At 41.2% G+C, this 25,446-nt stretch overlaps 2 protein-coding genes and 1 pseudogene across 5 annotated transcripts in view; 2 read left to right on the forward strand and 1 right to left on the reverse strand.

Moving 5' to 3' along the window:
- htr4 (5-hydroxytryptamine receptor 4) overlaps nt 1–13,922 on the forward strand; it is a 138,963-nt gene extending 125,041 nt beyond the window's left edge. Inside the window, exons 7-8 of one of the 4 annotated variants that reach the window (XR_008964156.1) lie at nt 648–886; nt 13,834–13,922. Coding sequence is in view for 1 of the 4 variants with exons in the window: in XM_057349511.1 (XP_057205494.1) it covers nt 648–735 (88 nt within the window). In the remaining 3 variants the exon portion in view is untranslated. Of the gene's footprint in view, nt 1–647; nt 5,384–13,833 lie in introns of those variants that run through there. The other 3 variants (XR_008964155.1, XM_057349511.1, XM_057349512.1) reach the window with 3 other exon arrangements.
- A 721-nt stretch (nt 13,923–14,643) lies between these two features.
- On the forward strand, nt 14,644–18,621 carry LOC130563904 (NACHT, LRR and PYD domains-containing protein 1-like). Its single transcript, XM_057349705.1, has 5 exons — nt 14,644–16,096; nt 17,445–17,591; nt 17,692–17,856; nt 17,964–18,010; nt 18,078–18,621. Exons 1-5 carry the CDS (start codon nt 16,008–16,010, stop codon nt 18,233–18,235), a joined length of 606 nt encoding a protein of 201 aa, XP_057205688.1. The 5' UTR covers nt 14,644–16,007; the 3' UTR covers nt 18,236–18,621.
- Nucleotides 18,622–21,061: 2,440 nt separating this feature from the next.
- Nucleotides 21,062–22,827, reverse strand: LOC130564274 (uncharacterized; annotated as a pseudogene).
- Nucleotides 22,828–25,446: the final 2,619 nt, after the last annotated feature.

The raw sequence follows: 25,446 nt of genomic DNA on the forward strand, positions 1-25,446 counted from the left end.
ACACTGATGCACTGTTATTCTTTTCTCTAATGAACTTATATTTAAAAGTTCACTTTCGTTTTCACAAAGAAGGATCACGGCCGACCAAAACACTGCCCGAAGTTACTCACTCTCTAAAATTGTTATTACTACCAATTTCGGAGTAAATATAAACACTTAATACATCACATGTCAGGTTAACATTCATTTGTGTGACAGTAGTAGCCTACTGCATCACGCGAGTTTAGAATTAACGTAATGTTATCGTTTGCTGGTGTGGACACAAATATAAGTAATTCAATAATTATACCATCTCAAATCCTGAATGCATATTTTTCCAGAAATTCTTCACTAATTCCCCAGGGGGTGCACAAATTTACACTGGGAGCGCATGGCTCATACCGAAAGCTTGTCGGACATAGCAACAGGAACGAAGGGGGGCGGGGTTTTGCGAAGGGTCAATTGCTCGGCAGGAACTGCCTACAGTTTGCTTGTTTATGTATAGAGATTGTAATCACTTTTTGTGCCGGAAAGGAGGGGGGTGTTCATACAGCTTTGTGCAATAGTAAAGCAATATGTAGAAAACTAAGACATGCATGTAACCGTTTAGCACAATTTTTGAGGGGTTTTATTGACATGCAACAGTGACGTCTATTTTTCCTTTTCAGGTATTCAGTTCTTCACAATGGAAACCACGGTGAGCAGGAGAAACTGTCAGTACAGAATGACACAGAGTCCCAGGAATCATGTTTATGACACCGGTCACCCTCTAATGAGGACCATCACTGGAAGACGCCTGCGGCTCGGACACAACCAGACCCTTTCAGGACTCAAATACTGGCAGCCGGACTGAACTATTTGCTCAAAGAGCTGGTGAACAATGAAGAAAGGAACAATGTTGCCAAAGGTATTTTGGTATATATTTAGGTATTTCTGTTTGTTGAGGAGTGTTGGTAAGATTTCCCAGTACTTTGTGTATTTCCTCTTTGGTTCTCCTGGGAATACTATTTACAAACCAAAAAACATCTTACAAACTTTATGTGGAGAGGCTGCCTTCAGATCTGGAGTCAGAATAACACTTCTGAAGTTCAAAAGTGTTTCTTTCCTTTTAATAAAGGAGAATTAAAAACATTCACCTCACAGTATAAGAAGCTGAAAACACAGCTAAGGGAATTAAAAGGTTTTCTTTTTTTCTTTTTTTTTAAGCATTGAAATCTCACAATGGCCTATGATGCTTTAGAGTGATTTTCGAGGGAATAACAAACTTAAATGTGAGATCAAAGGACGAAAGGATTCAATTTTTGTTTCCAAATCAATTACTAGGATAGAGAGGATTCAAACATCTGTCTAAAAGAATAAAGGTCCGCCTTAGGATAGAGTTTGTTTCAAAGGTACACCACAAAATTCCTCAATTTAAATATATCTATTCTTAAAAAAGTGAAATAAATTTAGTTTTATATCCTTTTTTTATGCAGAATCAAATGATATATCTTTATCCCAAAGATTTTGGCAGGAAATTACGCATTCTCATATTTTTTTAAGGGCTGTCAAACGATTAATCGCGATTAATCACATCCAGAATAAAAGTGTATGTCTGTGTACTGTGTATAATAATTTGATATTTATATTAACATGCACACACATGCATATATTAAAGAAAAATATAAAATTAATAAACATTTATATATACTTTACATTATTGGTAAATATAAAAAATACATGTAAATATTTCCGAAATATGTATACATGTGTGTATACGTTTATGAATACAAAATGAATATGCACTGTAAACACAAACTTTTATTCTGGATTCAGTTAATTGCGATTAATTGTTTGACAGCCCTAATTTTCTTACTTTAAAATGATACTTCACCCAAAAATAAAAAATCTGTCATTATTTACTCACTCTCCAGTTGTTCCAAACCTGTATACATTTCTTTGTTTGGTTGAACACAGAGAAAGATATTTGGAAGAATGCTTGTAACCAAACAGTTCTTGGCCACCATTGACTACCATAGTAGGAAGAGTGCCCCAGAACTGTTTGCTGTCCTACATTCTTCAAAATATGTTCTTTGCTGTTTAACAGAAGAAAACAATTATAAAGTATTTTTTCCTGCCATTGTGGTCAATGGGGTCCAAGAACTGTTTGGTTAAAAGCATTCTTCCAAATATCTTTCTCTGTGTCCATCAAAACAAAGACATTTATACAGATTTGGAACAACTCGAAGGTGAGTAAATGATGACAGAATTTTTGTTTTTGGGTGAACTGTCCCTTTAAAATCTCCTTTATGCACTGTAAGACATAAAGCTCTTTGAGCAATGAGGTGTGCTGGTCCTAGACAAGTTTAAGTTTGTTAAACAAGCTAAATCACAAACAACTAAAGCAGAGATGTGCTCGTCTGAAGCTCAAATTAGTGCTGTGCTTTACATGCATCTCTAAATACATCCATTTCCATAGGAACATCACATCCAGGGTTCTCCTCTGACCTGAACAGCTCAGTATTTTGCAGCTATGCAGGGGCGGACTGGGAAGCAAAAACGGCCCTGGAGTTTTTGGCCCATATCTTCCCTCCACCATTTCTTTCAACAGCGGGTGGTGTTTGATGGTATCGGCCCTCCACCATTTCTGTCGACGGGGGGTGTTGTATGTAACGTGTCATTGCGTTACATGTATACGTGTCCGTCTCGCTAATGCCTTCGCGTTGCGTGCATTCGCATGAATATCGTCCGTCTGTCCAGCCCAAGCATCCATTCCGGCCCAATACATTAGCGGCCCACCGGGAAAAGTCGATGGGACGGCTGTTCTGGACTTTGACAGAATGTCCTACTGGTCAGTCCGCCCCTGCAGCTATGTGCCGTCTGGTGGCTGTACCTGTTACTGAGAATGTGTCAAGGCACTAAAAATAAAATCTGTGGTAACAGCAAGCAGGACCAAATTTCTCAGCTACAGTGTCTTGAACTGCATTGGCTGAAGATGACCACAGTTCACACAAACCTGTATGACTGTTTCTTCTGTGGAATGCTAATGGATGAGTTTAACAGAATGAGCATTGTATAACTTTAAAGACTTGGACAATTGACTATGTTAGGAAATGTCGCATTCTGTCCCACTGAAGACAGGAGGTCATACATGTTAGAAACACATGTTTTGTGGCAAGTGATACATTTAAATTTTTGGGGGTGCACTATTCTTTCTAAGGGTATTTAGTGCGCTTCTATATGTAAATGCTTCCTGGACATCGGAAAGAAAAATACACAGCTGCTAAAGAATTTTATTTGTCTCCATAACAAAATTTCAGGACAAAATGAGAGATGATCTTTTGCTGAGGGCTTAAAGTGATAGTTCACCCAAAAATAAAAATGCGGTCATCTTTTACTCACTCTCTTGACATTTCAAACCTATATGACTTTCTTGCTTCCGCAGAACACAAAAGAAGATATTTTGAAGAATTGTGGGACCTGGCCCGCATTCGCTTGGATGGTTTTGTGTCTATACAATAGAAGTGAATGGGGGCCAGTGCTGTTTGGTTACCAACTTTCTTCAAAATATCTTCTTTTGTCTTCTGTGGAAGAAATTAAGTCATACAGGTTTGAAATGACAAGAGGGTGAGTAAAAGATGACAGAATTTTCATTTTTGGGTGAACTATCACTTTAAGTAAATCTGTCCCACACAATGTCCCGCTAAAGCAGAACTGACTGAGAACAACATACACCCCATAATTCCAGCACCTACAGGTCTGCTCAACCTTTAACTGTGCCTCTGCCTAAAACCAGTGACCTTTGGGAACACTAACTGTTGCTTGAATTGATAAAATACATTTTGAAATAATAAAGTTTGATGTGTCAGGCAGGTTTCATCTGAGGAACAATTCCATTGCTGACAGCTACACAGAAGAGTCTCAACATAACACAATATAAATATCAAACATGTACAGTTCAGCACGATCATCTGTTTTCTTTTTAAATGGTGACCTCTCCTGAAAATAAAGCACTTGTAGCACTTTTTATAATATTCAAATTATCGTATCCACGAGTCATTCAGTATTCCGGTCACGAATAGCTTATTGCAGACCAAAATAATATATGAAGAATATGAAAGCTGATGAATGAATTCAAGTTTGTGATTATATCAAATCATTTGTCGGACACTCTGTGACGTGATGAAGGAACCAATCAGGAGACAGACTAGGATTTGATCCACCAATGGGAGAAATGATAATGGTTTATTTGTTGTAATTTCCTGTATTGCAAACCAAGCCCGGTACGAGGGAATGCCCACTTTAATTGTTTTCATGTTCTGTATGTTTATCGGCTGATATTTAATTTCTAAAGGTAGATCTTAGTCTTTGAAGTCCATTTTGATTCGATTGTACATAGGAATATATTTTTATGCAAAAAATGATGTGTGTTCCTTTAAATGCTTTAGTCGGACGTTTCTTCTTCCAGCTTGGTATATCAGCGAACGCTGACCGTGAACTCAAAAGTGTCATTTAAAGCAATGTCTAGATAAGCTGTATACCAGGCTACGTGTTTTTTTTTAAATTCACAATCAAACATGTGCATGGCCGTGCCTTCACATCCATCACAGATGTACAGAGCATCGATGTACAGTGAAACTGTGCAAGTTAACACAAACATGCTTTCAAATATTACAAAATGAACATAATACATTACAACAAATTTCCCTGCAAACCAGCCACCCATGGTGGTCTGATAGATTATGTCCAAATGTAGAACTCATTATTGATGTTCAATTTTCAATCATGTGGCATTCTCTGATTTAGAAGAATTTTGACCGTAGCAAACAGCTTGCACATTTTCACATCAATTGTTGGATGGATGTCATCGTGCTGTTTAAATGAAGATGGAGATTTGGTGTTTTAAGCTAAACGAAGAACTGTGACTGTAAGTGAGCTAGAAAGCAAATCTCCCCTGAGTCTGTTATGAGCCCAGATGGATGTATATGGATTTGAAAAAAGTAGCCACGACAGTATCTAAAACACTCCTACATGAGCCGTGAATTATTGAATTTAACAAGACAGTCAAATACGACTGAAATAACATTCAAAGCTCTCCCCAAACACTGATGTCCAGCTACCAGACATTCAGCGCTGTGATTAATGTCAGAATTTCACGTGAAATTGTTTCGTACATCGATGCATCAGGCCTCCGTAACCATACGTCCAAAACCTCACACATGATATAACACCTCAGAGCCCTGAAGGCAGAAGTTTGAAGCATGAATGTGTTGTAAATCTCCCGACAAGTTGTAGAACTTTTGTAAACTCAGTATTTATTTTGGTGGATTAAAGATTGATATTTTCATGTAAGGCTTCTCTTTCAGGGAGCTATGTGTATTACTTTTTCTGTTGCTATGTGACAGCTCTAAAAATGATTATTAAAGACTACAAGATGTTATTAACCTTTATGTGTGGTGTGTTGTCAAAATACATATATGCATACATACATTCAGCATGCAATATTTAAATCCGTAAAAGTTTTCCGCACGCTGCTGTTTGATTTAAAGGGACAGTTCACCCAAAAATAAATTCTGTCTTCATTTATTCACCCTCATGTTGTTTAAAACCTGGATGACTTACTTTCTTGTATGGAACACAAAAATAGATATTTTGAGAAATGTCTCAGTGGTTTTGTGCCATACAATAGAAGTCAATGGGTGCCAATGTTGATTGATTACCAACATTCTTCAAAATATCTTTCTTGTTCTGTAGAAGAAAGAAAGTCACACAGGTTTGGAATGACATGAGAGTGAATAAATAGGTGAACTAACCCTTAATAAAGTAAACATTTTAACAGTAATATGCTTCTCATTCTAACATCATATTTCATTTTCCTTTAGATATCACACTGTGATGTCCTCACCTTATAGAACATTTTAAACTATGTGGCACTATGTTCCACCTTGTTCAGACTAGGGCACTCAACATTTCATTATTTATAAGTTTTCTCTGAAAAACAACTGACTGGCAGAAAGCTCTTCAATAATGAGTTGCAGACCTCCCAGGTCTCCTCCCAGTGGAGCGTTCATCTTTGGCAATGCCAGAGCTGATTTCCCTTAACCCATCTGATGGACCATAAACTGTTTTAAAAGCTTTCCTCATGCCCTTCTGTGCCACGCTCACTCAACTTTCACCTTGGCATTACGGCGTCAACCTTAGAGATATTTTTGTTAACGTGCATCAACGTTTCCAAGTGGCCTATTGGATTTAAATGAGATGGAAAGAAGCGTTCTTGGAGAATGTGCAATTTAGCTCAGACTTTCACAGAGCACTGATGACATGGAGCTGTATTCAAGTCGCTAGCTCGAGCGTGATAAATCCAAACAGCACCATTCTGGCTATTATCACGATGTCTGGGGCACCCATAATTCTCATATTCATCCCATAAAAAAGAGAAATCACAGATGAGATATCGTAATTATTTCTCCCGGACATCAATGAGATTAAATGGAGAGCAAATGGAAACTTTTGCATAGGGTGTATAGGGTTTCTCCTGAGAAATAGACACAGAAATCTCACAATGAGATGTTTCTCCTAAAAGTGCTTAGAAGAAATAAAAATGGAAACTACTGTTAAAATACATGCATTGTAAAAAAAACTGTAAAAAAGGGAAATTTTCCGGCAGCTGGGGCGCCAGAAATATACCATAAAGTAAACAGTCTATTCCTGTAAAATTACATTTTCCATGTTTTTCTTTAAATGTTCTTTTTTTGTAATTTGAAAGTTTTGGCCGTATTTCGAAAATGCGTTAAATCTGTAAATAAAACAGCCAAATTCTGTAAAACTGTGAAAAGTATGGAGCTGTAAAATAATCTGGATTTGGCTAAATGTGATGAGATCTATTTGAGTTCATATTGAGATCTTATTATATAAGATAATATTGACGTTTGATTGGAGTCTTGACAAAACTGAGCTCAGTTTGGACATTGAGATCTCGTCTGAAACTCTGGCATTTTCGAGATCTCTGGCTCTTTTTGTCATGAGAAACATATGAGACACAGGAGACCCAAGCAGAAGTTCCCACTTGCTGTCCATTTAATCTCATTGACGTCTAGAGAAATCTATGATCTCGTGTGATTCTTCTTTCTCACGTGTGATCGCAGGCGTGCTACTGAGGGAGGCATCTGAAGAGCTGAGGAATGTATGTTCCTCTGATTGCATTTTCAAATGACTTGCTGTGTTAAGTGCTCCCTCATCAGGCCGAGGGAACGGCTCTTTTCAGTTGAAATTCCCCAAATGCTTCATTTGCACAACCCCAAATGTCAAGTGTGATAATGGGTTTTGTGCTCGGTGAGCTCTCTCTTAATCAAAGCCTGACGGAGAACCGACTGGCCGGTGGGAAATCCAACATAGCAATTAGTACTCAAAAACACGGCCAGCGGTTCCGCGTGAAGCTCAGTGTTTGCTTTTCAGGTCTTTCATTTTTAATGCGACTCACCCACAACCTCGTTTTGCTTATTCCACTTGATGTTCTTGGGGGGACCTCTGCTAATACCCATTGGCCTTTTTGGCATCTCTGAAGCTTTACCGTCCCTCGTGGGCCGATAATAATGAATCTAACCTTTAAACGTAGAGAGAAATTTAGGCATTAAGCCCAAGTCTTAAATGAGAGTCTGAAGAGTTCGAAAAGGTGATCGAAGTACACGGAGAAGCCCTGCGATGAGATCGATTTACAAGAGAATGTCAGGTTAACGCTGTTGGTCTTGTTTTAAACAAACCACATGCCATGTGCCCTTTGTTCTGGACTCTAATAAGGGCTTAAATGACCTTTAAATAACTTCTCGTGTGAGTTTAGTTTGACGTGTTGTGTTCTGTTCAGTCATTTACAGATCTTTTCTCTCAGAAAAGTCACTTGAACAGCTCTCATGACACATACTGTAGGCAGTGGAAACTGAACAGGGTGTTGTTATCCTCTCAGAGATTTATATCTTTGACCTCTGCTTGAAATGCTGTGAGAGCCCATCTGTCACACTGCCGTTTTTCCTTATATCGTGCTTTTGTCTTTTATGGGATGCCTGCTTGATACGTCAGATGTTTGTTTTTAAGGCCACATCAGTCATAGTCTGTGATTTACATTAGTTCAAACAGCACAGCTTTTTAGAGTAAGAAAAACAAGTGGATATCTCACGTGTGCTGGTTTGCATGAGTGAGAAAGACATGTAAATGTGCCTACATCTTATTCCAAAATATTTCGAAAATGGTATGTAATCCACAAAACGGGCTTCACCTGGGAAGTGGGTTTTGATGATTTTCTCATGGTGATTTCTAATTTGATATACAGAATTTATTTTTGTATTTTTTTACATGAGCAAGGCAGATCAAGGAATCTAACCAAACATTCATGATTTGCAAGAACGACGTTTTAAAGGGGTCATATGGCGCGAATATGTGTTTTTCTGTGTCTTTGGTGTGTAATAAGTTGCCCATGCATGCAGGGCCGTAGCTAGTGGGGTGAAAGGTGGTGACAATTCTATGGGCCCCCACTGCCCAGGGGCCTCACAAAATCCAACAGTTATACTGTAAAGCCACCTGTTTTGTAAATGGTTTTAATACATGAATTGCATACATGAGATTTTAATGAAATCCACATTCTAACTATATAAAGACATAAACACATGAACATCTCCGAGCTGCTCTCAGAGTTTACTTCACACGCATTTCAAAAGCTCGCACTGAAACTCAAAGGTCTTTGCAGCGGCCCGCGAAAAATAAAAGTCTGGTTAATTTGAACAAATTATGACCCACACGTAAAAAAGCACAGTAGTACACTTGTAGCATAATCTGTATAAATTACTATTAGTTTATTGTCATAGTGAGGGCATAGTATAGTATAAGGACAACATTATACAACAGTATTCTAGAAAACATCTAGAAGAATTAAAATCTAAAAAATAGACTTGTAGAGAAAACAATTGAATTTAAACCAAGCTCTGCACGATTCATTTTGTGGGGCTTTTGTATATGTAGATACATTTATTGGCTTTATTTAATTATATATTATGCAATACCATATTATTTTCATCAAACATTAAGACTTTATAAACATTTAAGTGGTCTATTTATTTATTTACATGACTGTATTCTTCTCAATTCTTTAATGTTAACTTCAGTTATTTGATAACAGACTGATTGATAAGACTGTTATACAGTACTGCTGGTCATTTTTACATCTGTTTTATTTATTATGATTTAATAATGTATTGTGTTGTATTATTCTTTTATTAGTTTGTTAAAAGTCTTCATGCATTTATTTAAGACAATGTTTCATAAGTTTCTATAACATTTTTAAACATTTAACTTTTAAAATAGGGTTTACAACAACAATACTATATTCTGTTAGATGTAAAATAGACTACGTCAAAGTGATATGATATAAAACTTGACATAAAATGTCCCTCTATTAGTTGGAAGGTGGTGGGGGCCCACATCAATATTTTTTCAGGGGCCCAGAATTCTCTAGCTACGGCCCTGCATGCATGTATTAGACACGTAAAATTGCAAAAATTAAAGTGTCGGAACAAAAGATGCGTTCTATCTAAAAGCGAATGCTCACCCAGACCTGCCTAAAACGCCTCGTGTAACCACACCCCCACAAATCTACATCAGTTCGTGGTATGATTTGACTAAGACCACCCAAATGTATACCAAGTAAGGTGGGCGTACCTGTCAGTACAATTACTTTGGAACCTGATGTTCCAAATATGGTAAGAGGCGTTACATTTCCGTCACACGCTGTCATGAACGTGGGTGGTAAGGACAAGGACAGAGGACACAGGTGCAGACAGCGGGTAAGGGGTTAACAAGACATTTAATAAAATATAATTACAAAACAAACACCCACGGGGGGTAACATAACAAAACACAAGGGTATAAAACATGACACCAAGGACAAGGACTAACTACACCTAACCAGACTAAGACAACACTTGAATTAAATACAAAATAACTAAACTACACTGACAAGACAGGAACTCACCACATGTGACACACACACGACAGTACAATGAACCAGCACCAGACAGAAGACACAAGGGCATTATAAAGGGTATAAATCAAGAGGGGACAGGTGCAGGACATGAACTAATTAACAAACAATAACGAGGAGACGAAAGGGCGGGAAAAAAGACGCCACACCGGAGAGTGGAAGACCAACAGGGACAAAACGTCACTCTCCACATAAAACAAGAGGTTCTATCATGGTTCTGCCACTAGGTCAAGAGAAGCAAGACAAGGTGGGGCAGAACCATGACACACGCTTGCAGTATTCGACCAATCACTACGCACTGGTTAACTGGCCAATCATAGCACACCTCGCTTTTCAGAGCGATGAGCTTTGTTAAAAATCCACACGTTTCAGAGAGGCGGAGCAAAGCGGAGATACAAACATGCATGGTATGTGAAAAATACAGCGTTTTTGAACTTTAAATCGTGTATACACATTGCATTACATCTAAAACAAACCATAATATTAGTTTTAGCCGTGTCATATGATCCCTTTAAGATTTTTTTAAGAATTGTTCTGTGCTGCTGAACAGATCTGACGGCAGTATACACAACATTTCTACTACTGTACTTTTGGTGCTAGTGTAATCATTTACATTTTCTACCATTCGTTTCATAGGCTAAAATGAGAAGCTCATTATACAGTTGTACACACCTAAAATGATTCTGAATGAATTTGTATTTTGTACACACTCAAAGGTGACACCTCGAGTAGTCCAGATGGGTAAATAGCAGTGTGCATAGCTGTAAATGATAATCCACCTAATGGATACAGAAGGCGTGAGAATGATTATACAGTTAATCATGTGTAATATTTAGACTGCCTATTTCTTTGCTTTGTTTTTTATTTTCCACTTTAGGACCCTATTGTGCCCATGTGCACTGCATACACACTGCATATTGCCCATACACAGCCACTGATCTGAGCTGTGGAGCATACAGTTTTCTAAGATTTATTAATCAATTATAAATAACTCACTTTAAGTAAATTAAGAAAAGATGCTGAGAAAGTAAACAATAAGTGAATAATATAAAGTTGAAATAATACTCTGCTAATGTAAATAAAATCTTAAACCTGCTGTGCGCTTGCTTGTGACTGGATAAAAGTCTTACACTGCCCTCTGCTGTTCACTAAAAACGTAACTTCTTCATTTAAAGGGATAGTTCACCCAAAAATGAAAATTCTGTCACGAGTTAACCACTCTCTAGTTGTTCCAAACCTGTATAAATGTATAAAAAATTGTTTGGTTGAACACAGAGAAAGATATTTGGACGACTGCTTGTAACCAACAGTTCTTTGACCCCATTGAATACCATAGAAGAAAAAATGACAATGGTAGTCAAAAGTCCCCCTGAGCTGTTTGCTGTCCTACATTCTTCAAAATACCTTCTTTTGTGTTCAACAGAACAAGTTTTCCTACTATGGTAGTCCATGGGGTCCAATAACTGTTTAGTTAGAAGCATTCTTCCAAATATCTTTCTCTGTGTTCATCAAAACAAAGACATTTTTACAGATTTGGAACAACTCTAAGGGGAGTAAATGATGACAGAATTGTGATAGAATCAGGGATCAAATAAATTGACATGCATTTAACATAGAAGAATGCCATAGCCTCAAGGATGCAAGAATAAACAATCTCATTGATCAGAATACATTGACTTAAATCTCATGAGCGCATACATTGTACTGCCTAACAATATGCTTACTTGTCTTTACCGTGTAGGTCAATAATGTTAAAGGTCAGAGATAGACAGAAATGTTCTCTATCTAACTTTTATTAAAAGTATGTTATACAAATGTGACCACAACAAAACAGAACAGAATTTGTATTTAAGAATATAAGTTGTTCTAGTGGGACAGATGTTGCATGAAAATGTATTTTTTGGCAAGGTGAAAGAGATATTGTTTGGTATTTTCCACAAAACTCCATGGGTCACTAGTTCTGGTGAGATAAGGTGTATTCAAATATCGATGTACTTGAACAGTTGCATTAGCTTGTGACACTATGGACTCTTTGTGTCTTATATTGTCCGGAAGTTCCAACAATTTTTTTTACACTTGTTTAAGATTTAATCAAATGTAGGAAAAGAAAACTGGGTTTCAGTGTGAAGGGGGAAAGAAGAATCAATAATCTCTAGACTTGGAATCCTACAAGGAAGTGCAATAAATGTAATGAACCAGAAACTGTTGTGCATGTATATACTTATACTCTGTAGAGCAAATCATAATGAAAGGCAAAATAAAGCATACGCTGATGAAAATAGAGAAATAGAAAATAAAACATGGTCACTAGAAAATATTCAAGCAAAAAATAATCCTCTGAGAATTCCATAATATACTGTATATATATATTTTTTAAGAGACAAGACTTTTACTTTGAGTAATGATTTCTCGCCGATGCTTCAGACTCCAGTATCCTCCAGTTCCAGTACGCCCTTTTCACATGACGTCACGCATCTTCCGTTCTGCCGCGAAGCAGTGTATCATTACTTCCGCTAACACTCCAGTTCATAAAGTGGCGGTATGCACCTATAAGCTGATTTGCCAACCGCCAGTAAAACTCAAGAAGAAGAAGTTACTTCCGCTAGCGCCTCAGAATGGAGTTTACCAAGTGGCTTGCACATCTGCCACAAATACGTCTAGATGATGTACAACGTCTTGCAGACAAATTTTCGCTAACAACAAGATCAAAGCTAGAGAAAGGATACAAATTCTTCGTTGAACAGTACCTGTTTGATTATGAAGGTAAGTGTTTTGTTTTCTTTTTGTGTTAGCGAAGGTGCTAGGATAAGTACTTGAATACTTGTTCTGTCAGCTTTTTTTCTCACTGTTGTTAAATTCCAGCACGACGGCAAAACGGAAGTTCTTCTTCTTGTTCTTCTTGTTTGTTGCAAGACGGATGTTATGATACACTGCTTTGCAAAAAGGCGGAAGTTAAGTGACGTCATTGTGAAAAGGGCGTGTTGGTGGCGGTAATGCGCCAAAAAGCTGGACTTTCAACAGCAGCAGAAGAAGAATCCGCGCGATTGCTTTAAAACCAGTGGTCACCAACCCTGCTCCTGGAGATCGACCGTCCTGAAGATTTCAGCTCTAACCCCAATCAAACACACCTGAACTATCTAATCAAGGTGTTCAGGTTTGCTTGATAATTACAGACAGGTGTTGAAGCAGGGTTGGAGCTGCAGTCTGCAGGACGGTCGATCTCCAGGAACAGGGTTGGTGACCACTGCTTTAAACTGTTGCCGCGAGTTGTTTTTTATTTCGCGAGTTTAAAGTGGAAGGATTTTGCTCATGAAAAGTCATTCTTACGGTAAGATTAAGTTATTTATGAAGACAGCGTGTGTTTAATATACTAAATAGTCATACGTGATCTCTGTAGAAACAAAGTCTGCTAAGGTTACTTCTAGCTGTCAGGACATTTAGCGTTTCGATTTTTGACCAGGAACACAAGCTTCAGGCATAAAAGCGAAGTAAAATAGATCAGCATTAAAATAAGCTTTCTTCCTGTATTAGTATAATGAAGTTAAGCGGACAGATGCACTTTTTTGCATGTGATGAATAGACAGCAGCGCATGCTCTCCGCAAGCGCTTAGGAGGCCGTTGTTTTTAAGAACACTTGTATTATATAAACGTGTACACACGTGTTCTTAAAAACAACATTGTATATTATCGTGTGTGTATCAGACTGAGGACAGAGATATGTTTATGTTGGGTTTCTATTCCTATTTTTATCCCATCGTTAGTTTTTATTATTCAATATTCAGTTTATTATATTTTCAATTTATGTTGTTTATTATTTGCCATTCGTTATTTTTATTCCTGTTGTCTAGTTTTATGTTAGGTGACTGATTGTCAGTAAGAAAATGTCTTCAGCATCTGCAAAAGCCAGCGCTGTGTCTCTGAAGAGTACAGATCCATGTCTCATTCACGTGATGTCGGTGATGTGTCAGGATCATCCGAACCTCTGTGAGTATGAACGTGTTGTTTATCTAACTGCTGAAGTGAAACTAGAATGAAAGTTTGCCTTTATTTGCTCTCTTGTGTCATTTCCAAGGTGTTTGCTGTTATATTTGATCATGGAACACATAATGATGATCTATGTCAAGCTTTACTCATGTTTTAATTTGCTGTAATTTTTTTCTAGATCAAAGCGTCAGAGAGGAGCTCATCCAGAACCCAGCATAGTGTCTTTCAAGACACTATTTGGCTCTCGATTGTACGGTGTCTCTGAATTGTTAAAAAAAGGCCACTGAAAATGCTTGACGGATGCGAAAAACGCAGAAAATCGAACCCGGTCCGAATTTTTTATGACGGACGAAAATATCGGAGGTAGTGTGTGTAAATGTGATTGACACAACGTGAGGTCGTATTTATTTTTTAACGTGCGGAATTTTCGGACGCAAATTTCGGACTCAATGTGCAATGGGCTTAACAGATTCGTGCGTCATCCACCTTTGAATGTTCTGCAGAGAGTCAAAGACAAACACAAAACAAGCATGAAGCACAAGTATGAGAGTTTATTTGAGAGAATCGATCGACAAGAGAATCAAACCCTTCTGAACAGAATTAACACACAGCTGTACATCATAGAGGGAGTGTGTGAAGAACATGAGGTTTCACACATGGAGAAAAAGTCTAGAAGCACTCAACGCTTTCAAGACATTCCAATCTACTGCAATGACATCTTTAAAGCCCTACCTGAACCATATCAAACCGAGAGAATCAAGACTGTCCGTACTAAAGGCATCTCTGACATTGGTAAAACAGTCTCCGTGCAGAAGTTCATTCTGGATTGGATTTCATGTTTGTGCTTCCGTTTCGAGAGCTGAACTTGATTCGAGCCGAACGGTACAGTCTTCACAAACTTCTGCTGGACTTTCATCCGGAACTTCAACATCTAGACTCACAGCTTTATGAGGAGTGTAAAGTTGTGTTCATCTTTGATGGTCTGGATGAATGCAGAATGATTTTTTCAGCGAGAAAGAAAGTGTTTGAAGTGACCGTGACGTCATCGGTGCAAGTGTTGATGTCAAACCTCATGAGAGGTGATCTGCTTCCTTCCTTCAAGCAGCAGCAGCCAATCAGTTCCCTTCAAAATACATCACGCGTGTGACAGAAATTCAGGGATTTAGTGACGCTCAGGAGGAGGAATATATCAGGAAGAGAGTCAACGACCAGCATCAAGCCAGCAGAATCATCTCGCGCATTAAAAGAGCGAGAAGCCTCCACCACATGTGTCACATACCAGTCTTCTGTTGGATCTCATCCACCGTGCTTCAAAACATCCTAAAACAAGATGATGAGAAAGTAGAAATTCCTCAAACTCTGACTGAAATGTACATCCAGTTCCTGCTGATGCACATCAATGCAAGGAATCAAAAGTATGATCCACTGATTGTGAAACTAGCTGAAGTGGCTTTCAAACAGCTGATGAAGGGTAATGTGATGTTCAGTGAGGATGAGCTGAGAGAATGTGGGATCACGGCATTGTATTCTGGCATTTGCTCTGAGATCTTTGAGGAATCTGTCATTCATAAAAGGAAGATGTACTGCTTCACGCATCTGAGCTTTCGGGGTTTCTGGCTGCATTCTATGCCATTTAACAAAGAACACAGAACCACTGCGGTTAATCCTGAACAAGAATTATGACTATTGTGACTACATGTCTGAGGAAATCTCTCTGTATCAGCTGTTGGATTCAGCGGTAGATAAAGCTCTCCAGAGTAAAACTGGACATCTTGATCTGTTCCTCAGGTTTCTGCTGGGCATCTCACTGGAGGATCTATTGACACGCACACGCAACAGCTCAAACACCATCAACACAATCACACAGTACGTTTTAGATCAAATCAAAGGTGGAGATGATCTCTCAACTGACAGATCCATCGATCTGTTTCTTTGTGTGTTTGAAGTGAGCTTGAGGAATTTGTGAGATCAGAGAAGAAACTCTCTCCGGCTCACTGTTCAGCAATAGCCTACATGCTTCAGATGTCAGAGAGAGGTGATGGATGAGTTTGATCTGAGGAAATACAACACAACACAGGAGGGTAGAAGACGACTCGTACCGGCTGTCATCAACTGCACAAGAGCTCTGTGAGTCTTTACTTGTAATATATCACACAGAAACTAGGGATGCACCGAATGTTCGGCCACCGAATATATTCGGCCGAAAATAGCAAAAAACGCATGTTCGGTATTCGGCCGAATATGTGAAATGGCCGAATAAATTTTACCGAACATGACTCGAGAAACGATCAACTAGCAACCAGCGCAGAGAGAGAGAGAGACGTGCGCTTTATTAATGCCGCAAACATTTTGGCAGTGTGTGTGTGGAGCATTTTAAGGTGTCAGAGAAAGACACAGCACGGGACTTGCCGCACGGAAGTAAATTTCCTAATGAAAGCGTCTTTACCGGTCGGTAACTTGTGTACTTCAGACGGAAGCGGGCTGTCTGACAGTAGCCCCGCCGCTCGCGACATCCTTTGACATCATACAGTGGTCGCGCGCACACAGTTCCCTGTACTAAACAACTTGTCAAAGTATGTTCGGTGCATCCCGGCCACGAGTGCACCAGAGAACAGTCAGCTTCTGTGGGCGGAGTTTGGAGGAGAGACGTGAACTGAAATGGTTGTCAGTCAGCATCAGTCAGAATTGCTTGCGTTCGATGTTTTTTTTTCTTCTTAAAATCACTTTGCAACGTAGCCTATAATAATCCAACAGTTTTAGTTTATTCGCATTTTTAGTTTATAGGCCTAATGTGGAATGACACTTTTTAATGAACTGTTTTGTTGTAGGGGTACAGAGTAACTTACATTACATTCTTTTACCAGTCAGTTATAGGCCTAATTAATATAGGCTATTAAATGTTTTGTTTTAATGTATTTTGTTTTGCTCAATTTTATATTAAGTTGTATTGTATTTTATTGAAAAGCAAGACAAATTTTTAAAAGCAAATTTTGACTATTCAGTTTGTGCAATAGTGAAAAAATAGCTTAATAAATAGAAGAAATGCAAAAACCATATTCGGTGTTCGGTATTATTCGGCCTTCGGCCAAGTGTTTCACATCATGTTCGGCTTCGGCTTCGGCCAAGAATGTTAGATTCGGTGCATCCCTAACAGAAACTAAAGTATACTACAGTTTGCAGTATTACTTTATTCTAAGTTATCAGAGATGGGTAACTGTGAGTCCAGAGGAAGAAAGAGATGTGAACCCAAACAGGTTTATTCCCACAAAGTGCTTTGTGCTATTATGATGAGAGCAAACACGAAGGCAGAGTGCAACAGTATATTAAATATTAGAAATGTCTATATAGATCAGAGGATTTCAGAACTAACTGTATGAAACAAGGTATTGGCTGTCAGAGACAAATCTCGTTTGATTGCAGCAGTAAAGATAAAGGTTTCATTTAAATGTATTGTTTGTGTTTTTCCTGCACACAGTCTACAGAACTGTGATCTGTCTGCTGAGTGTTGTGAAAGTTTGTCTCTGAGAGAGCTGGACCTGAGTAACAATGATCTGAAGGATTCAGGAGTGAAGCTGATCTCTGATGCTCTCAAAAGTCACGACTGTCAGCTACACACACTGAGGTATTTATCTCCATATGATTTCTATACTGAAGTAACATTTTAGCATTCTTCTAAAAACTGACAAAGACAAAATAAGGAGTATGTTGATGTGTGTTTGTAGGTTATCGGGTTGTATGGTGACCGATGAAGGCTGCTGTTATTTGGCTTCAGCTCTGGGTTCAAACCTGTCACACATTAGAGAGCTGGATCTGAGCTACAATCATCCAGAACACACAGGACGTCAGCTCCTCTCTGATAAACTCAATGATCCAGACTACACACTCAAGTATGACACTCATCTTTATTACTGACGCCTGTATTCAGACTTTTATCTGTAGGAGTTTTGTGTATTAATTGTAACATCATGTTTGTGTGTGTTATGTGTTTGTGCAGTGTGGATCATGGTGAAAAGTTCAGAATTCGAGCTGGACCACGCAAGTGTAAGTCTACACACATTCAGAGATTGATTTAGTGATTATTTTGTTGTTTTAAATGTCTCATGTTCAGGGGCCTGTGAACTCACGCTGGATCCAAACACGGCAAGCACTAGCCTTGTACTGTCTGAAAAGAACAGAAAGATCACACGTGTGTCTGAGCTTCAGCCGTATCCTGATCTTCCCGACAGATTTGAGGATCCTATAGATCAGGTTCTGTCTCGAGTCTGACCGGACGCTGTTACTGGGAGGCTGAATGGAGCGGATCATGGGTTTCTATATCAGTGTCATATAAAAGCATCAGCAGGAAAGAGGGTGATGACAGTATGTTTGGATTCAATGAAAAATCATGAGTCTGTACTGCACTGATCACATATTAAGTGCATTTCACAATAATAGTGTAACCAACATACCTGTCCCAACACATCACTGTAAAAGAGTAAGAGTGTATGTGGACTGGTCGGCCGGCACAGTGTCCTTCTACAGCATCTCTGACATGCACACATACACACATTCAACACAACATTTACTGAACCTCTCCATGCTGGATTTGGGGTGTTTAACTCCTCACTGTCTCTGTGTGACATACAAAGTGAGTGAGTGAGTGAAAGAAAGAAAGAAATGTAACAATTTATTTGTTTAACACACTGAGGTGTTTTACACGGGTGTCCAGAAGGTTCTGAGGGGTCCCCTGAAGAATTCTAAGATTGAATTGATAATTGAACATTATTACTTTAATTTTTAAACATTCATGTTTATGTCTGTGGGTTTAACCTCTTTCTTCCTGCTGCATGCATATTTTATAGTATATGTGCAAACTGTTTTGTATCTTATAGTGTTCACTACAGTCTCCTTTCTCACTTTTGGGTTTGCAAAGCTGTCATTATACAAACTTTATTGTAAAAGTTGGTAGAGTACAAATATTTCAGATACGAAAATGTTTCTCTTTTTTTGTTCATGTTCAACATTAAGTGTAGCCAATTATTTGAGATTGGAAAAAAGAATGTCTTTGTAATACCACATAATGTAACAGTTGAAATGTTTCTTGTACATAAAAAAAATATGAATATATATTATTGGCAGAGGGTCCATCACAAAAGAATCATATTTGTGGTGTCATCAAGTTTGGAAGCACCTTGTTTAATACACAATATAGGCTTGTGTTTAGATAAGGGTACATAAGCACAGGGCAGCGATCTCGGATGAACCGCAGCCCAACTCATGACCATTGAATTAAAGTGCTCGTTTGTAATGTAGCTGTCCATAGAGGTTAACTGTCTTTAAAGTTGTGTCTGATAAATAAAGTTATTGTCTCCCAAAATTACTGAAATCAGCATTTTATATTACTGCATACTTCATTTAAACACTGATTTTGTTGGTAAGGTTTACAAGGATTAAAAGACAAAAACTGGACTGTCAAATTTATATTTGTCTACTTGAGCCTAGTTTGCCAGATCTAGTCAGTTTTTAGACTTACCAACTGATTTCTCTATTGGTTGTTACCCATTGTCATTATGTCATCTTTACACAAAACGGCACAAATTCAGTGAAAAAATGTTTTCACAAATTGGGCTGTATCTAAAACAAGGGATTTTGCATAGACTGCGTATTTACTGCGGATTTATAGACAAAATAAAAATCGTAAACCCCGGTTCTCTGAGAACAGAGCGAGGTATCTCATTATGGGAAACGCCTCAGGCGTGATAGACTATGGAAGCACCAATTACACCACGTCTGCCCGACGGGCGGACCAATCACAGCTCAACATAAGAGCCCGCCTCTCTCCTATATATTCTGCTGTGATTACCTGTAATGGCATTCTAAGCACGCTCTTCCCCCGTGTAATGCGAGAAGGGAAGCTTGGTGAGATACCTCGCTCTGTTCTCAGAGAACCGGGGTTACGTGAGTAACCTTACGTTCTCTTTCAAACAATTGCCCTGTATCTCACTATGGGAATGATATGGCCCACTCCCGTAATGCATGCTTTCCGAAGCCATCGAGCAGACCTGGCGATAAAACTCAGTTCGCTGTGGAGCCAACTTTAAGAACTGCATGAGCCAAAGTTGGCGCCGTGACATCCAGACGATAAAATCTGATAAATGTATGAGGGGAAGCCCAAGCTTGCTGCCGCACAAGCATCTCCTACCGAAATCCCCTTGAACAATGCCCACGATGTAGACATGCTCTGCATGGAGTGAGCCCGTAACCCCACCGGGGAAGTCTGACCCATAGACTTATAGGCCAATTCGATCGCCTCCACCATCCAATGGGAAAGGCGCTGTGCGGAGATCGGCTTACCCTTACATGCCATAGCCCACGACATGAACAGCTGATCGCTCCTCCGGAATGCTCGTGTCCTGTCCACGTAGCAGCGTAATGCCCGTACCGGACACAGAGTATGAAGTCTACACTCCTCCTCTGAGGAAAAAGGAGGAGGGTAGAAAGCTTGCAAATCCAAAGTAGTGCAGTTATACGCAGAATCACTGACCTTGGGAACGAACGCCGGGTTAGGCAGCAGCGTAACCTTGCTGCCATCCGGACTAAAACTCAGACATGCTCTGTGAACCGACAAAGCATGTAACTCGCCGACTCGCTTAGCCGAGACTAACGCGAGAAGCAAAACCGTTTTTAAAGATAGAAGCTTAATATGAATACTCTCCATAGGTTCAAACGGCGCCTGCGTTAAAGCATTCAGGACCAAGGACAAATCCCACGATGGGACGAGCAGTTTTGACACTGGTCTCAAGCTCCTCGCCCCCTTCATAAAACGGCACACCAGAGGATGTCGACCCACAGACGCTCCTTCGAAGCCGACGTGGCAAGCTGTAATAGTGGCCAGATACACCTTAACTGTGGAAAATGCTCTGCCATTGTCGATCAAGCCCTGCAAAAAACAGAGCACATCACACACAGAGCACTGAAAAGGAATGACTCCTTTACGTGAACACCAGTCCTCGAACACTCGCCACTTCAGATCATACAATGATCGCGTTGACGGGGCTCTAGCGCTCTGTATGGTGTTTACCACCTCCAGAGGAAGCCCGAGTGCGTTCAAATTCAACCTTTCACGGGCCTGACCCAAAGATCGACCCGATCTGGGTAGGGGTGAAATATCTGCCCGCCTGCTTGTGACAGCAGGTTGCGCCACAACGGGAGCTGCCACGGCTCTCCGTGAAGGAGCTGAACAATTTCCGCGAGCCACAACCTCCCTGGCCAACGAGGGGCTACCAGAAGAAGAGACAACCCGTTTTCTCTTATTCTGGCCAGGGTTGGAGAAATTAGACTCAGCGGTTGGAACGCGTAAAGCAACACGTTCGGCCACGGGTGAGCTAGCGCATCCACACCCAAACACCCACCCTCGTCCTTGAGAGAGAAATAAAGCGGACACTTTGCGTTTGCCTGCGAGGCGAAGAGATCTATGGCAGCCCTGCCGTATCTCTCCCAAATTTGATTCCCCACCTGCGGGTGAAGTACCCATTCTCCGTACAATGGATTTCCCCTTGAGAGGAGATCCGCGCCCACATTCAGCCGTCCCGGGACGTGCGTCGCAGTTGCAACGTGCGAGTTCCCCCCTGGCGGGTGATATATGCTACCACAGTCGTATTGTCTGTCCTGACCAGGACATGAAACCCCACCAGGAACGGCAAAAAATGTCTCAGGGCAAGAAACACTGCCATTAATTCCAAGAGGTTTATGTGAAGTCTGCGAAGCTGGGGCGTCCAGCGACCGTTCATCGATCTGCCCTGAAAAACGGCTCCCCAGCCCGTAAGGGATGCGTCTGTTGTCACCACTTTTCTCATGGACACACCCCCCAACGGAACACCAGACTCCCTCTGCAAAAGTGGGATAGGTATTGATAAAACGCCATTATTCTCCTCTCCGAGAGCATAGCGCGGTACGCTATAGAGTCTATGCGAAGACCCAAATACTCTATCTGCTGAGACGGTATCAGCCAGCTTTTGGCATAATTGATACTGAATCCCAGATTCGAGATATGAGACGTGAGAATCCCCGTGTCCTGTTCCGCTCGCTCTTGCGAATAAGCACACATCAGATAATCATTCAGATAAGATGAAATCCTGAGACCTCTGTGTCTCAGCGGTGATAGCGCTGCATCCGTACACCTGCTGAACACTCGCGGAGCTAGGCTGAGCTCGAATGGAAGAGTGACAAATTCATACACTTCACTCTGAAACGAGAACCTGAGATATTTTCTGTGCGCGGGGTAAATGCCTATATGAAAGTAAGCATCCCTGAGGTCGACCGCGGAAAACCAATCTCCCGGGCAGATCGACCGTGCGAGAGCCCCGACTGTGAGCATCCGGAATTGGTACTTCTGTAAGTGCTTGTTTAGAGCACGCAGATCCAATATCGGGCACAGGCCCCCGTCTTTCTTTGGAATTAGAAAATAACGGGAATAAAAACCCTTTTGAGTTTCCCCCATCGGAACTCGGTTTATGGCCCTTTTCTCTAAGAGGGAGAATATCTCTGCTTCCAGCACCCGAGCCGAGTCCCCTTTTGCCCAGGGGCTGAAGTGCTTTGTGACTGTGCACTTGAAAACTTGTGCTTGAACGTACCAGACCACACTCTCGTAGTGGCTGAGTTTCCAGCACTGGTGGTAGCGAGATTGCTTTCTGCAAAACTCTGAACCTTGTGTGTTGAGGAGAAATGGAATGGACCTGAACACAACTTGCAAACGAACTTACGTCCGTGCTCCACATCCTCTGTTTCTTTGCGGGTGGGGGAACAGATGTGGCGGACTCGGGAGGGAACATCACAGAAAACCCTAGGTGCTGTCCGTTCCCTCCAGTCGAAGGCTCCATCCTAGGAGTCCTTCTTCTTTTTGTACAAAGATTGGCCGGACCTAGACTTCGCGGCGGCCGCTGCAAAAGACTGCTTACCCCACTGTTTAGTAGAGCTTGGAGCAGTGGGGGGACGAGCCGTCTGTTCAGTGCTGCGGGGTTTAACGGTCCTGGGCGCATTCACAAACCTCCTGTTCTGCATCGAAGGATCCGGCCATCGGGGAGCTGGGGAACACTGAGCTCTCTTACGCGGCAGACAGACATCAAACGCTTCTCCTTCTTTTTTCTGGAGGTCGCATTTCTGTCTCATATCCGCCACCGCTGGGCCGAACAGCCCCTTAGGATCTACCGGAGCATCGAGAAAATCTAATTTCTCTCTGTCCCCGATGCTGGAGAGATTCAGCCAGAGCGACCTCTCGCCCACGACGGTGAGAGCCATTATATGCCCGCAGCTCTGCACCACACCACGCAAAGTGCGCAGATTGAGGTCAGTGATATTGCAGATTTCCTCCCAAATCCTCGGGTTTGGGTTGCCGGAGTCTAGTTGAGTGCCCAACTCCTCTAACAGTTCGGCCTGATAGGCCATCAACAACGGGGTCGCATTAAGTGCCCGCACAGATAGCGCTGACGATTTGTAGATCTTCTGGTAGACGGACGTGGTGAAGCGTTCCGCTTTCCCAGGGAGGGTGGGACTGGCAGATGATAGAGTGGCCTTCCTGTTTGGATGCAGGTGATGGGCCACTGATTGCTCAACCGAGGGTGGATTAGACAGCCCGAGCTCCTCCATCTCGTTCACATCCAGAGAAGAGTAGCCTTTGACAGGCACCCGGTGAGAGAACGGCTTGTCCCACGACCGCTTCATCTCCGCTACACATGCTGGCAGCACTGAGAGCAGTTGCTTCGCTGGGGGAAGGCAAGACAGGAGCCTTTTTCCATCATAAATATCCCGTTTAACCCCCGGATCCCCGGGAGTCACTGGCCATGCGATATTTAGCTTCACTGCCGCACGTTTACAAACCTCCACTAAATCACAGTCCACCATGGTAGACGCCACCTCGCCGCTTTGCGTGCTCACAGGCCTGGACAGCTGGGCCGCCGAGAGGATAGCGTCCTCCTCCTCATCGTCCGGTTCCTCTCTGAGGAGGCGAGCTAACACCTCTTCGTCCTCCTCATCCTCTCCCTCCAACTCGTCGCCCTCTAGTAGTTGATCAAAAAGTGGCGTAGGCTCGGGGAACTCAGCCTCCATAATATCTCCCCACGAGGAGAGGCCTTGCGGGGGAGATGGGTGAGTCTCTTGAGCTGGAGGGATAGCAGAGAGACACGGATCAGCTTTAGAGGACGCCGCCACTCAAAGCCGCCTTTTCAAGATCCTGGCCGGCATGGCACGACAGTGAGCACAGCTTTCCACATCCACCAGCGCAGCCTGGGCATGCTTGACACCCATGCACGTGATGCACATCGGATGGGAATCTCTACCTGAGATCATGAACCCACACGCTGCCGGGCAAGAGCGGGAAGGGATGTCTTTCCCTTTCTCTGCGGCGACCTTCAACGTGGAAATAACGAAGTAACAAGTAGCTTGCCTTGACACGTTAGCTATAGTAAGACCAGCTAATGAAAGCGTTAAAAGAAACAAAAAAACTCAGTAACGAGTTCAGAGAATCTGCGACAGATTCCAACTGCACTGCGTTCGGCAACGTTGACCTTAACGGCACGTTTATGAACTGGAGCAGCGCAGCCAAGGTGCTGAGGAAAAATCTTCACAGGGAAGAGACAAAGAATGCCGTTACAGGTAATCACAGCAGAATATATAGGAGAGAGGTGGGCTCTTATGTTGAGCTGTGATTGGTCCGCCCGTCGGGCAGACGTGGTGTAATTGGTGCTTCCATAGTCTATCACGCCTGAGGCGTTTCCCATAGTGAGATACCGAACGATTGTTTGAAAGAGAACCAAATCTCAAACAGCAAACCTTCATTACCTTTGTCCAAATACCCACACTTACTGTCTTTGAAACTGGTGTTTCTAATTATGTGATAAAACGCAGTTGCAAACGTTTTACAAAATACATAACCTGTCTCTATTTTGCACCAATAAAATGTGTAACATTTTACTACCAAATTATATGTAATATCTAATTATGTAACTTTTACCGAAAAGTTTTCTGCTTTTCTTGCAAGATCCGGGCAAAAAAAGTGTCATATTGCAGGATGGGATAGGCTTAGCTTTGAATACCACCCCGAAGCGGTACTTCGCTGTACTTCGGCATTTTTTAGAAATGGGACAGTCTTGCACAATTACTTCCTGACTGAGGGAGTGATAGATAGACAGACAAAACAGAAGTCGTTTAAAAGACACTTTGGGGCGGTTTCCCGGACAGGCCTTAAACCTAGTCCCAGACTAACTTAAATGTTAGAGGTCTTGATTGACAACAACACTGACATATCTTAAAATATATCGATTGTTTTACCTTAAGATGCACGCCAGTGAGTTTTTTTGTAAAGTATGTTTTTAAAAATGACTTAAATATCCTAATTTAACTAAGGCCTAGTCCTGGTTTAAGCGTATCCCTGTCCGGGAAACTGCCCCATAGAAAGACAGGCAGACATATAGGCCCAGTTTCTTAGCTTAAACCAGGACTAG

Source organism: Triplophysa rosa, linkage group LG13 (genome assembly GCF_024868665.1).
Source record: "Triplophysa rosa linkage group LG13, Trosa_1v2, whole genome shotgun sequence".
Classification (NCBI taxonomy): Eukaryota; Metazoa; Chordata; class Actinopteri; order Cypriniformes; family Nemacheilidae; genus Triplophysa; species Triplophysa rosa.

Bases quoted from the DNA above. Each gene is read 5' to 3' on its own strand.
- LOC130563904 (XM_057349705.1), top strand. From the start codon at position 16,008: ATGGATGAGTTTGATCTGAGGAAATACAACACAACACAGGAGGGTAGA. The intron at 16,097-17,444 runs GTGAGTCTTTAC...TCCTGCACACAG, and splicing joins ATCAACTGCACAAGAGCTCT to TCTACAGAACTGTGATCTGT. The intron at 17,857-17,963 runs GTATGACACTCA...GTGTTTGTGCAG, and splicing joins GATCCAGACTACACACTCAA to TGTGGATCATGGTGAAAAGT.